Genomic DNA, 14,396 nt, shown 5'->3' on the forward strand with positions numbered 1-14,396 from the left:
ATATTTAAATCTGAATGATGTTTTATTTTTAAAAAATGACCAGATTCCCTCTGTTACATCTGTCTAAGACTCACTCTTGACGCTTGTCTCGGTCACGTGATACATTTATCCATCCCACCCTAAAGGCTGGTCTGTGAAAATATTTTCTGACATTAAACCGGTCCATGGCCCAAAAAAGGTTGGGGACCACTGCTCTAACCAACCAAGCTATCCAGCCAGGGCTCTCCTGTCACATTTTAAATGCAAGCAATCTATCATTTGGAAAGATTTCTCAGGTATACTAACTAGAAAAAACTCAAATCATTGAATAACACAATCCCATATACATTAACTATAACAAAAATGTGTGTATATATACAAATACTGTAAACAGATGCTCCATGTGGAGAAAGGAAGAAACCAGGAAGGAAGGAAAAGGAAAATTTATTATTCTAAATATTTCTACATTGTTTGAATTTTTATGAGCATGTGCTTGTATTATTTTTATAATAAATATATTTTGAAAAAGATATATATATCTTTATATATATATATATATATATATATGCAAAAGGGTTAACGATGGTTGCCTGTAAATGGTAAGATATGCATATTTACCCCCTCTATACTCTGGTCTACTTTGTAATAACTATATGTAATCAATATAATTCACTGTTCTCTAACTTCTTCTCCTTACTGAAATCTCTCTCTCCTCCCATCATTCTAAATTATTAAAACTGTTATATGTTCACATCCTGGTTAATATATCTGTTTAGGTAATCCCTGTAGTAGTCTGATCTCCAAAGATTCGGCGTAATTCCATTAAGATAGTTTCATTTATTTATCTGTCTGTAGAACAGCAACAAAAAATGAAATCTATGGAAATAAAGTAAGAGTAACTAATCATACTTTAACATAAATGAGACCTAAAGAGATAGGATACAGGAGCCAAGTTACATTAACTCTAATTCAGTACAAAGAAGATTCTTTTGAAGCATGTACCCTTTAGTAGAGGAAATAATGAATGTATATCATTAAAATACAAAGTAAGAGTGATTGTCTTTATAAGACAGAGCATATATCCTTTGGGAATTCAGAGGAAGGGAAGGACGAGAAGCAAGCAAAAAGATCAAGAAATACTAGAACTTGAAGGAAGTGGCACTAAAGAGTTAGAGCTGTAAAGGAAACACTGAGTTGAAGAAGGAAATGGCAGAGAGAAAAAAGGAATATAATCTGGCTCCTATAAGCAAGAAAATCTATGTCAGATAAACAACTTATTAGCAGCCATGGAGAGGCAGCAGACATATCCAACAGGTGGTTATCAATGGTGCAGAATAAAATGAATGGATGAATCTTGAAAGAGGTCTTATTTGTTTTAGTACTTAAAATTGCAGTTCATTGGACTTTATAGATTTAAAACTTTATTTTTAATATTTTTAAAAATTTATTTTAGAGAGAGAATAAGGAAGGGGAGAAGAGAAGGGAAGGGGAGGTGAGAGGGAGAAAGAGCTCAATTTGTTGTTCTATTTATTTATGCATTAATTGTTTGATTCTTGTACGTGCCCTGACTGGAGACTGAATCTGCAACCTTGGCATATGGGGATGATGTGCTAAGTAAATGAGCTACCATGCATAGGGCTAAGACTTAGCTTCCCAAGCCAACACATAGTTAGCACATAATATAGTACGTGAGGTATACTTCTAATAATTTAAACTAACGTACTATTTAAGGACAACAAACTTTAAATCTAGATACCTTACACATAACTAGTCTCTAAATCAGTGATAAAAAAAAAACAAAACAAGGCCCTGGCCGGTTGGCTCAGCGGTAGAGCATCGGCCTGGCGTGCGGGGGACCCGGGTTCGATTTCCGGCCAGGGCACATAGGAGAAGCGCCCATTTGCTTCTCCACCCCCCACCCCCTCCTTCCTCTCTGTCTCTCTCTTCCCCTCCCGCAGCCAAGGCTCCATTGGAGCAAAGATGGCCCGGGCGCTGGGGATGGCTCCTTGGCCTCTGCCCCAGGCGCTAGAGTGGCTCTGGTCTCGGCAGAGCGACGCCCCGGAGGGTGTGCCGGGTGGGCAGAGCGTCGCCCCTGGTGGGCGTGCCGGGTGGATCCCGGTTGGGCGCATGCGGGAGTCTGTCTGACTTTCTCTCCCCGTCTTCAGAAAAATACAAAAAAAAACAAAAAAAAAAAAAACCCAAAAACAGAACCCTAACTACAAGTAAAATTTTTTAGTGGCCACATTTAAAAATTTTAAGAGACACTAATGAAATTAATTTTATATTTTCTTTAACCCAATATAACCCCAAATAGTCTCATTTCAATATGTAATCAATACTGAATTATTTTACATTTTGGGAGCACAGGGTCTTTGAAATCTAGAATGTATTGTACTTACACTTATGGCACATCTTTATTCTGACATATTTCAAGTTCTTACGAACCTCTGAGCCAAGTAATGGGACCTGCGCTGCACAGCACAGTTCTAGCCACAGCACGTCAGTATTGGAGGCCTGAGGTATTTGGTATATACTAATTATTTGGTGCCAATGCAGGACCAGACTTTATTTACACTGAGCTGCACTAAATACTCTTTGCATTTGTTAACATGGTCCAAACTAAGGAGAGCAATAACAAAAGTGCCAAAAGTCTCTACTAAATGTGTTACCAGGTGGAAAAATTGGATAGTTAGTAACTACCAGTGATGTACAGCTGCCTTTCTACACCAGGTTTCCACCACCTCCTGCAGAGTGTTTGTACTGTTTGTTTTCTTTGTGTCTATCTACTCTACCAAGTTGTTACATTATAGCCCTGCTGTGCACAAAGATCTATCCTGGGAGGAGGGAGGCAAGAGGAAAAAAGCCCAAGGGCTATTTTTTCTATTCATCACCTCCTACCAGCATGACCAGATCTCTAACATCACATACCTTCGCTTTCCCTCACTTCTGTAATTCTGCCCTTCACCCCTCATCATATACAATCAAATATGTATTGTCAATACTACTAAATACTAAACTCCAGGGGATAGGTTACAGCACCTGTTCAATTTCTATAATATAAAATAAAACTTTTATAAGAAGCACATTTTACTACTGTGAGCAAACATTTACAAAATACAAAATACTGTTTGATATGAATATACATTAAGGCAATATGAACTGTCTCCAATTTATTATTACATTCTTTCAACAATCCTCTTTACTACAGACTGGCATAGTACTGGCCCAGAGGCCAAATCCAGCCTTCTGCCCGTTTTTTCAGTTTTACTGGAACACAACCACACCCATACCTTTAGGTATTGTCTGTGACTGATATCTCCCATAATCTGAGAGTTGAGTAGGTGTAACAGATACCCTATGGCCTATAAAGCCTACAATATTGATTATATGGCCCTTTAGGAAAAGTTTGATAACCTGTGCTTGTTACCATTATTTCAAGGAAATATTGCTTCCGATTTACCAGGTCAACTGATGGTAAGTACACACTTCTAATATATAATCAACCAACTCTCTGGGGAACAAACTCAGGAACAAAGGGCAACAAAATTATTAACTTGCTGGGTATTTGAAAAACTAAAAACCCAGATGAATAAGATTAAGAATGAAGTGACAAAAACCAAATACAATTCAGAAAAGATAAATGCAGAGTGTATGCTATGTAAGGGCCAAAACTTAACAGACAAGATAACAAAGATCCAGCACAATACTGCAGAAAAGATCTAAGGGACATAAACTCCACTGGTCACAAAATAATTAGTATAATTGAGCAATGCATCATAGGATAAAAACTAACATAGTTCCTGACTTAAACAGCACATGGTGCCTGACCATGCAGTGGCACAGTGGATAGAGCGTTGACCTGGGACGCTGACATCCCAGGTTCAAAACCCTGAGGTTGCTGGCTTGAGCGTGGGACCATAGACATGACCCTATGATCTCTGAGCTCAAAGGTCACTGGCTTGAGCAAGGGGTCATTGGCTTGGCTGGAGCCCCCCCCCCCCCCATTAAGGCACGGATGAGAAAACAATCAGTGAACTAAAGTGACACAACTACAAGTTGATGCGTCTCATCTCTCTTTCTTCCTGTCCCTGTCTCACACAAACAAACAAAAAAAGCATGTGTATATAGCAAGAAATGGAAAGTATGGCTTCTAAACTTAGAAAAGTAGTAATTGCTGGAGAACAGCAGCATTATTCTATCAATTTCCTTCACTGACAGGGTTACAAAAACAGACCAGGTGATCATAGGCATGACAGGTTTCACCTGCCTTATGTTACACAGTCTAGAGAAATACAAGCTGGATGAAAATTACATTTATTACATTTATTATAAACGGTCAGGGGGAAGGTTTGACTAATTAAAAATATAAAGTTTAGTTTTTAAAAAACTAATGAAATATTACTTTTGCACTTTATTTAGTAATATCAGACAGATTTAAAAATGACAACATACGAAGCAATCTCCTAATATCTGCAGATGACAGTAAGGTGAGGAAAAGCAATAAAGATTTTTTAAATTTAGAGACTAAACCTTAAGTAGAAATCAAGAAGTGAAAATTTATACTAAGTTATCAAATGTCCTAGCTTAACAATAATAAATGTGAACAAAGCAAATTTCAAGCAAACTGCAAATTCACATTTCTCTGCCTTTTTATATTGTTTTTTCTGCTTAAAAAGCATTCTTTTCTTTAGAGCATTCTTTGCCTAGATTGCCCTTTTTCCTCATTCTGTGTCTTGACAATTCTCTCAGGACCCAACTCGGATGTTATCTCCAATTTGGGGGTTTCCTCAACTCATAGCAGTTCCCAGCTCAATTTTCTATGCTCCAATCACACTGACTCCATAGCACATGTGATTTATGCCATTGTATTGCAGACATACATTCATTTCTCATTACAAGGACAAATTACCTCAGCATCTCCAAAAACTTTCCAAAGTATAATGTCAAGAATAAACAAATGTACTCTTACTGGCAGTCACTTATTTCTGTATATTTAGACAGAGAAGGTACACATATGAATGGAAAGGAGAAAGGAAAGTGTCTGAAAATCTGCTTTCCAACCTGTAGAATGTGAATCTGTGGAAGTTACACAACCTTATCGAACCTGGTTCCCCTTCTGTAAAATGAGACTAACAGCTTTCATGAACAATCAATAGAAAATTAAATAAGATATAATACTATCCCCAGCATACTATGTGCGCACTCAGTAAATACTGTCAATTTCTTATTGTACAGGTACCATATCTGCAGAGAGATCCTAGAAGAATACACAGGAGAATAACCAATATGGTAAGGAAACAGTGTCAGAGAAACACATAAAAGACTTCAGAATCTTTGAAGAGAAAGTTTGGCACTGGAAAGGAGGATAGGAAGACAGGATTAATTGCAGAGGAACTATTAGGGAATATACAAAAATCCAATCTGGATGATCTAAGTATAAAATCCTGTCAACTGCTTAGTGGTAGACTGTTTGCAAAGAGGGTTGAAGGTGGCCTGACCAGGCGGTGGCACAGTGGATAGAGCGTCAGACTGGGATGCAGAGGACCCAGGTTTGAGACCCCGAGGTCGCCAGCTTGAGCGTGGGCTCATCTGGTTTGAGCAAAAGCCCACCAGCTTTAACCCAAGGTCGCTGGCTCCAGCAAGTGGTTAGTTGGTCTGCTGAAGGCCCGCAGTCAAGGCACATATGAGAAAGCAGTCAATGAACAACTAAGGTGCCGCAACAAAGAACTGATGCTTCTCATCTCTCTCCCTTCCTGCCTGTCTGTCCCTATCTGTACCTCTCTCCGTCTCTGTCACAAAAAAAACACCAAACCCCAGGTTAGCTTTCTGAGGGTGAAAGATCACATGATGAGAAAAACTATCCCAGTTTATTATCATCATCAATGCACAATTAGGTTGCTCCCATATCTTAATTTTTATTTATTTATTTACTTATTTATTTTACAGAGACAGAGAGAGAGAGTCAGAGAGAGGGACAGATAGGGACAGACAGGAACAGAGAGATGAGAAGCATCAATTATTAGTTTTTTGTTGCGACACCTTAGTTGCTCATTGATTGCCCTCTTATATGTTCCTTGACCGTGGGCCTTCAGCAGACCGAGTAACCCCTTGCTTGAGCCAGCGACCTTGGGTCCAAGCTGATGAGCTTTGCTCAAACCAGAAGAGCCCGCGCTCAAGCTGGGGACCTCGGGGTCTCAAACCTGTGTCCTTCCACATCCCAGTCCGATGCTCTACCCACTGCGCCACTGCCTGGTCAGGCTGCTCCCATATCTTGGTTACTGTAAATAATACTGCAATGAACACGGAATGCATACATCCTTTCAAATTAATATTTTTCTTTTTGGCATAAATACCCAGAAGTGGAATTGCTGGATCATATGATAATTCTATTTTTTAACTTTTTTTAAAAAACTTTTTTTCTTTTCTTTTTTCTTTACAGAGACAGAGAGAGAGTCAGAGAGAGGAATAGACAGGGACAGACAGGAACGGAGTGATGAGAAGCATCAATCATTAGTTTTTCGTTGCACATTGCAACACCTTGGTTGTTCATTGATTGCTTTCTCATATGTGCCTTGACTGCGGGCCTTCAGCAGACCGAGTAACCCCTTGCTGGAGCCAGCGACCTTGGGTCCAAGCTGGTGAGCTTGTGCTCAAACCAGATGAGCCTGTGCTTAAGCTGCCAACCTTGGGGTCTCGAACCTGGGTCCTTGGCATCCCAGTCCGTTGCTCTACCCACTGCACCACTGCCTGGTCAGGCTATTTTTTAATTTTTTTGAGGAGCCTCCATACTGTTGTTCATAGTACCAGTTGACATGCCCACTAGCAGTGCACAAGGGTTCTCTTTTCTCTACAACCTCACCAACACTTGTTATTTCTTGTCTTTTTGAAAATAGCTATTGTAACAGGTGTTAGGTGATAATTATCATTGTTCTGATTTGCATTTCCTTGATGATTAAATGATGTAGAGCATTTCTTCATGGACCTGTTGGCCATCTGTATGTCTTCTTTGGAAAAATGTCTACTCAGGTCTTCTGCCCATTTTTAAATCAGATTGTATATATTTTTTTCTATTGAGTTGTAAGAGTTCTGTATATGTTTCGTATATTAACCACTATCAGATAATGTGATTTGCAAATATTTTCTCCGATTTAATAAGTTGCCTTTTCATTTTGTTGGTTTCCTTTGCTATGCAGAAGCATTTTAGTTTGATGTAATTGCATTGTTTATTCTTGCGTTTGTTATTTTTGCTTTTGATGTCAGATTTAAAAAATCATCACCAAGACTGATGTCAAGGAGCTCACCACCTATGTTTTCTTCTAGGAGTTTTATGGTTTCAGTTCTTACATTCAAATCTTGAATCCACTTTGAATTAAATTTTCTGTATATTGTAAAATAGTAGTCCAATTTCATTCTTTTATGCTCTGGCTGAGTAACTCAGATGGTTAGCGCACTGTCCCAATATGCCAAGGCCCCAGTCAGAGCACATACAAGAGTCAACCAATGCCTGACCAGATGGTGGCGCAGTGGATAGAGCGTTGGACTGGGATGTGGAAGGACCCAGGTTTGAGATCCTGAGGTTGCCAGCTTGAGCGCGGGCTCATCTAGTTTGAACAAAGCTCACCAGCTTGGACCCAAGGTCGCTGGCTTGAGCAAAGGGTTACTCAGTTTGCTGAAGGCCCACGGTCAAGGCACATATGAGAAAGCAATCAATGAACAACTAAGGTGTCGCAACGCGCAACGAAAAACTAATGATTGATGCTGCTCATCTCTGCATCCCTGTCTGTCTGTCCCTGTCTATCCCTCTCTCTGACTCTCTCTCTGTCTCTGTAAAAAAAAAAAAAAGTCAACCAATGAATGCATAAATAAACAGAACAACAAATCAATGTTTCTGTCTCTCTCCCTTCTTCTCTTTCTAAAATCAATCAATCAATCAAAGAAAGTCTTTTGCATTTTAGATTATGCATTTGTCTAAGGTTAATGTGCAAATTTTAACAAGTATTCTTTTTTTCTTTTCTTTTCATTTTTCTGAAGCTGGAAACAGGGAGAGACAGTCAGACAGACTCCCACATGCGCCCGACCGGGATCCACCCAGCACGCCCACCATGGGGCGACACTCTGCCCACCAGGGGGCGATGCTCTGCCCATCCTGGGCGTCGCCATGTTGCGACCAGAGCCACTCTAGCGCCTGAGGCAGAGGCCACAGAGCCATCCCCAGCGCCCGGGCCATCTTTGCTCCAATGGAGCCTTGGCTGCGGGAGGGGAAGAGAGAGACAGAGAGGAAAGCGCGGCGGAGGGGTGGAGAAGCAAATGGGCGCTTCTCCTGTGTGCCCTGGCCGGGAATCGAACCCAGGTCCTCCGCACGCTAGGCCGACGCTCTACCGCTGAGCCAACCGGCCAGGGCGACAAGTATTCTTAGAGAAAGCAGGTCAAACAAGAGTTAGCAATTAGTTCAAGAGCATGTAGTTCAAACAAACAATATAAAGGAATTTCTCCCTGGCCAGATAGCTCAGTTGGTTAGCACATCATTTTAATAAGCAAAGGTTGAAGGTTCCATCCCCAGTCAGGGCACATACAGAAACTGACTGTGATTCTGTCTCTCTCTCTCTCTCTCTCTCTCCCTTTTTCTCTAAAAATCAATAAATAATTTTTTTTTTAATTTAAAGGAGTTTGTTTTACATAATCACTAATAATCCATCCTGTCTGAAAGAATTTAGGATACAAGAAAAGAGAAAATGTCAGGCAACAACTACAAGGCACTACAGTACAATAATAGCAGATGTTATACCAGATAAAACAGAGGGGTTGATCACTGCTGACTAGAAGGACAAAGGAGGAAGTGTTAGACTATAATACCAAATAAGATAAAGAAAGAAAACTATTTGGCAATTAAAAGGTCACTAGAAATCTCTAGTAACCAGACTTAGAGGCAAAAGTTACTTTGGATTGCATTGGGAAGTGACGTGAACAAGACTGGAGGGGTGGAAAATCTTTGAGACAGAAGTAGAAAAAGTTATATTCAAGAAATCAAAACCCTGGGCAAAGAGGTGAGCCTAGTGGTCCTCAGACAAATATAAAAGAAATTAAAGATAATGCCTTAAAGGAAGATTCAAACATTCACAAAAACCAATTGGTGATTTAATGAATGAGTGAAAACAGGTTTCCTTCATAGTTTCTCCAAGACTTGTGCCAAGGGTCAAATTACAATACTGTAGACCATCATACACTACCCACCATAAATATAGTTTTTGAAAAGATCTCTTTGTAATAATCTAAGAGATAGATAAAGTAATCGGAAATTTAACACAATTAAATTTTACCAGTTTTGGCAATTCAAAGTCTTAACAATTAATAATACACCAGTAGCTCTGCTTTGTTCAGGGTAAATGATTAAATATCTTTGCTCCCAAGAAAATTGCATCTCCTAAATAGCTAGTAATTTCACAAAACCCAAAAACATCAGCACAGAGGAAACAACAAAAAACTAGTTTTTTTTAAAAAAATTTAATGTCATAAGGCTACAAAGGACACAATTCCTTAATAGTAGTGGAAGGTAGTAGATTTGGAATACATACATACCCTAAATCTCTTCCTTTATTTCAGCATTTCAGAATTCTCTATGTAAGTCATCAAGAACCACAGAGAATGAAAAGTGTCATTAAAAAAAGATAATATCTGCCTGACCTGTGGTGGCCCAGTGGATAAAGCATCGACCTAGAAATGCTGAGGTCGCCGGTTCGAAACCCTGGGCTTGCCTGGTCAAGGCACATATGGGAGTTGATGCTTCCTGCTCCTCCCCCTTCTCTCTCTCTGTTTCTCTCTCCCTCTCCCTCTCTCTCTCCTTTCTAAAATGAATAAATAAAATAAAAATAAATATTTAAAAAAAAAAAAAAAAGATAATATCGCCTGACCAGGTGGTGGCGCAGTGGATAGAGCATGGGACTGGGATGTGGAGGACCCAAGTTCAAGACCCCGAGGTTGCCAGCTTGAGCGCGGGCTCATTTGGTTTGAGCAAAGCTCACCAGCTTGGACCCAAAGTCCAAGGGGTCACTGGGTCTGCTGTAGCCTCCCAGTCAAGGCACATATGAGAAAGCTGATGTTTCTCATCTCTCTCCCTTCCTGTCTGTCTGTCCCTATCTATCCCTCTCTCTGACTCTCTCTCTGTCTTTGCCACACACACACACACACACACACACACGACAATGTCCATGTTCAAGCTCCCTGATAAAGTGAGAAGATCCTCTTTAAAAGATTGCTCATATCAAAAGAGAGAACAGGTTGAAATCTAAGCCCCTTTCCTTTTTGTTGGCACTCCTATGTACAATGTTTTTAAATTCAGAATTATTACCAAGGATCTTACTTAAAGAAATAAGGCATCATCCTTGTCAAGTTACCTAATCCAAATTCTCTTAAGTAGTTACAAGTAACAAAACAAGTCTGTACAGGAGCAGAGTAAGATGTGTACTTTGATTTAAAAGTACTGTCTGCTGAAAAGCTTCTCTAGATCTAACATATAGTATTTATGTGTAATTCCAGTGAAGCTGAAGGAAAAAAAAAAAGCTTTCTTAAAAGCTCAAAGGAACTGACTTTTCTAACTTCATTACCTATTCATTTTTCAGACAGGTGCAGTGCGACTAAAGCCCTCCCCGGATCAAGCTCCCACTCAGAAAAGGTGCGTCCTACACACAATTTATTTGGTTACTGTAACACTTGGTTTCTAAGCCACAAAGGATTCCTTCTGAGTGGAGAGGATAAAGCATAAGAAAAGGAAGAATCGGGCTGTTTTAGGGATTGATCAATTCAGGTTCTCACTTGAACTGAGTTCTTCTCTAAAAACACCTCCTTGTTTGGTTTAACAGGACAAGGGATCTTTTGGGATAAACCAGGCGAAGGACTGAAAATTTAGGGGCTGAAACTACACGTGCGGCAGCTCCTGTTTCTTAGCAAAACAATAGCGAGTGGCACATGTCAGGCAACCCACATGCGCAAGGTTTTAAAGAAGAGACTGGCTGGAGTTGAACTTGTTTTAACCCCCTCCCTCAACCCCTTCGCAGCCCTCTGGACAGAGCCAAAGTGAAAACCTGGGGCTCCCAGGGCCCTACTCTCTACTCCTCCTCTTCCCCCCGCCCAGCCCTAACTTCTTCTTCACCCGGTCTCCCGGGGGCGGAGGCGCTGAGTCTCCCGGGACCGGGAATTAGTCACCGAGAAGAGGCGGTGACAGAGCGCACGGCTCGCGTCGCACACTCCGAGGCCTAGCCGCACCGGACCGGAGGCCGCTGGCGGGCGGTCTTGTCCCAGTCCCCACGGCCTCCGGCGCGCCCCCTCCTTCCCCGACTCTCAACTCCGCTCCCTACCCTACCCTATGCCCTACCCTAGCCTATCCTAAGCACCTCCGTGTCAGGCTCCACTCCAGTCCGCGGAAACGACGCCCAGCCGGCCGTTTCCTGCCCCCGGGGGCGGGATTCCCTCTCCGGGCCGGGGGACCGCAGCCCCGTGCCACTGACCCGAGCGGGGATCCCCTCGGCTGCCGGGCGGGGATCCCGGAACTGGCCCCGGAGTGCGCGTGTGGCCGCGGCGGGGAGGGGCAAGGCGGGGAGTTTCCGCCACCGCCAGCCGGTAGCAGCCGCGGCTAGCAACAGACTTCACGGTCACTCGGGGACCCCAGCCTCCTCGGCTCCCGCCCGCTCCCCACACCGCGCCGGGCCGGGCCGCCCCGGGGGGCGCCTACGAAGTCACCGGCTGGGTTAGGGGCCCAGAGGAGCGTGGGCCCGCGGCCACCAGGAACTTTGAGGTCGCCCCGCCAGAAGCCTAGGGCGAGGAAAGGGAGAGAGACAAAAGAACGCCGGGGGGAGCCCTCCTCTCCGCTGCCTCGCACCCCCGCGCCAGCGCGGTCCTTACTCGTAGTGGCGGAAGATCTCGTTGGTGACTTTACAGTAGAAAACTTCCTCGTCGGGCCGCAGATCCGCGGGCGGCTTCTGTCTCACAAACGGCTTTCGGTGTAGCAGCGGCATCTCCCGTCCGCCGCGGGCTCACCCCGACGCTGGCCGCCGCGTCGCCCGCTTCCCTATCAGAATTGGAGGGAAAGGAAAGCCGGTAAGGTGGGGAGCGCTCGGCGGCGTCATGGGCCGGTCCACGCGCCGGGGAAGCTCGACTGCCTTTTGTGTGACTGACGAGCCGCGGCTGCCACCCGAGCCCAGGTCGCGCCTGTCGCTGCCCGGGTCTTGAGCAAGCGGAGCTGCTGCCTCTGCGCTCCCCGCGCGCCCCACCTCCGCACGCCGGTTTGCCGGCTCACAATGGGCGGCCGCCCCGCCGCAGGCGGGCGGTGCTGGAGCGGCGGTCCCCTCCCCCCGCGCCGGCTCCTAGCCGCCGCCGAGGGCTCACAACGTGCTCGGCGCGTCACCGGCCGGCCGGACGCCGCCGGGGGGCTGGCTGCTGGGGGACCCCGGCGCCCCTCCGCTTTGTTTCCCGGCTCGCCTCCGCTTCCCGGCCAGCGCCAGCTGGCTCCCGGGCGACCGCACGGAGCCCCTCACCTGCGAGCACGCCGACTGCCACTTCTTTACCTTCTCAACTACCCAGACTGCGAAGGGAGGCTCTGTCTTCCTGGGGGGTCGCCTCTCGCCGGCCCCGCCGCGACGCCGGCCGCCGCGTCTCTAGCTGGCACGGCCTGGCTCCGCGCGGGGGATCGCGTCCCACCGCCACTTCCCCGCCTCTCCGAGCTCTTGGGAAGTTTCTGATCTACTTTCGGCTAAGAAGGAGGAAGAGCTGTTGGGAGGAGCTTTTCACTTCTCGCTTCTACCTTTTTATTGGCTACTCGATGACTTTTACAGCTTGTCACTGATACAGGAAGAGACGGCGGAAAGCCTGGGAGAGCTACGTTATTAATTAATGGAGCAACCCCTTGTGAAGAATCAGAAGCACCCTCCATGTTTGAGATTAACAGCCCAAAGATCTAGGGAAGGCGCTCGGGTTTCATAAACTCATGGCTAACAAAGTAAAGCCTTCGACGTCAAGTCTGTCACCAGTACTTGTTACACGATGGAAAAAGGATTACAATTAAGATCTAACTTGTATTTTAAATACGAGATGAGGAATAAGTAATAAAAAGTATTTTGATATTTTCTTCAAAATTAGAATTCTCATGTGTAAAACAAAATTTTGCTTGTGTAAACGTCTATCTTGAAAATGAAATACCTTGCTTGACTGCAGTTCTCTTTAATAGAGATGGCAATTCAAAGATTTAGCAGAGGAAAAGGCCAAAAAAGTATGTTAGAAAATGTCATCATGCCAATTGGACCCCCAAATAATTAAAACTAAAAAAATACACCTTTAAAAAGTAATATCTAGAATGTGCCGTTAAAATGTTTTGCAAATGATCAATATTTGATTTCACTCAGAATTTTAAAGATTATGGGTTTACTAGTGAAATTTCCCCAAAAGCAACTTTTCCATAGCTATAATTTTCATTTGTGAAATGAATTTTATTTTTTATTTTCTTTTTTTTTACTTGTGAAATGAATTTTAATGCACATAACACGTGACTTTTGAATTAAAAAAATTTTTCAAAACTACAAATAACTGCAAGTGTTAGCCAGCTTTGTTTTGAATGGTCTTTTTGATACTGCCATTGACAGTTGTTTATTTGCAGACTAACATGAGCATGTAAAAGATAAGTTTGAAGAACAGTTATTCAACAAAGGATGTAACATTACCAAGACTATGAAATGGTCATTGTTATATAAACAATATGGGACCATCTCTGTATCTTCTAATGAAGTGCACGTGAACTTTGGAGCTGAAAATGTAAGGAATCTATCTAAATCTCAAGAGTTACCATTTTTAACTTTTTTCAAGAGTCCCCAAAGGTAGACTCAAAAGAAGGAGGACGCCCTGGCCAGTTGGCTCAGTGGTAGAGCGTCAGCCTGGCGTGCAGGAGTCCCGGGTTCGATTCCCGGCCAGGGCACACAGGAGAAGCACCCATCTGCTTCTCCACCCCTCCCCTCTCCTTCCTCTCTGCCTCTCTCTTCCCCTCCCGCAGCGAGGCTCCATTGGAGCAAAGTTGCCCGGGCGCTGAGGATGGCTCTATGGCCTCTGCCTCAGGCACTAGAATGGCTCTGGATGCAACAGAACAACGCCCCAGATGGGCAAAGCATCGCCCCCTGGTGGGCATGCAGGGTGGATCCCCGTCAGGCGCATGTGGGAGTCTGTCTGACTGCCTCCCCGTTTCCAACTTCAGAAAAATACAAAAAATAAATTAATTAATTAAAAAAAAAAGAAGGGGGACAAGGAGGATGGATAATTTTCAACCACTATTAAAACATTCTCACAGTTCAAAATCCCAGCTTATCTATTAAGCTAAAACCATGAAATTTTCTCTGAATATATTGTACTTATATATCTTAGGTCTCAACTACATATTTGAT

General features: G+C 43.5%; 1 protein-coding gene across 3 annotated transcripts in view; it reads right to left on the bottom strand.

Moving 5' to 3' along the window:
- BAZ1A (bromodomain adjacent to zinc finger domain 1A) overlaps positions 1-13,347 on the bottom strand; it is a 113,315-nt gene extending 99,968 nt beyond the window's left edge. Inside the window, exons 1-2 of one of the 3 annotated variants that reach the window (XM_066342000.1) lie at positions 12,537-13,347; positions 11,875-12,040 (exon numbers count right to left, since the gene is read on the bottom strand). In XM_066342000.1, coding sequence (XP_066198097.1) covers positions 11,875-11,987 — 113 coding nt within the window. In that variant the 5' untranslated portion in view covers positions 11,988-12,040; positions 12,537-13,347. Of the gene's footprint in view, positions 1-11,874; positions 12,041-12,506 lie in introns of those variants that run through there. The other 2 variants (XM_066341999.1, XM_066341998.1) reach the window with 2 other exon arrangements.
- Between the last annotated feature and the right edge of the window lie 1,049 nt (positions 13,348-14,396).

Source organism: Saccopteryx leptura, chromosome 6 (assembly GCF_036850995.1).
Source record: "Saccopteryx leptura isolate mSacLep1 chromosome 6, mSacLep1_pri_phased_curated, whole genome shotgun sequence".
In the NCBI taxonomy this organism is placed as follows: Eukaryota; Metazoa; Chordata; class Mammalia; order Chiroptera; family Emballonuridae; genus Saccopteryx; species Saccopteryx leptura.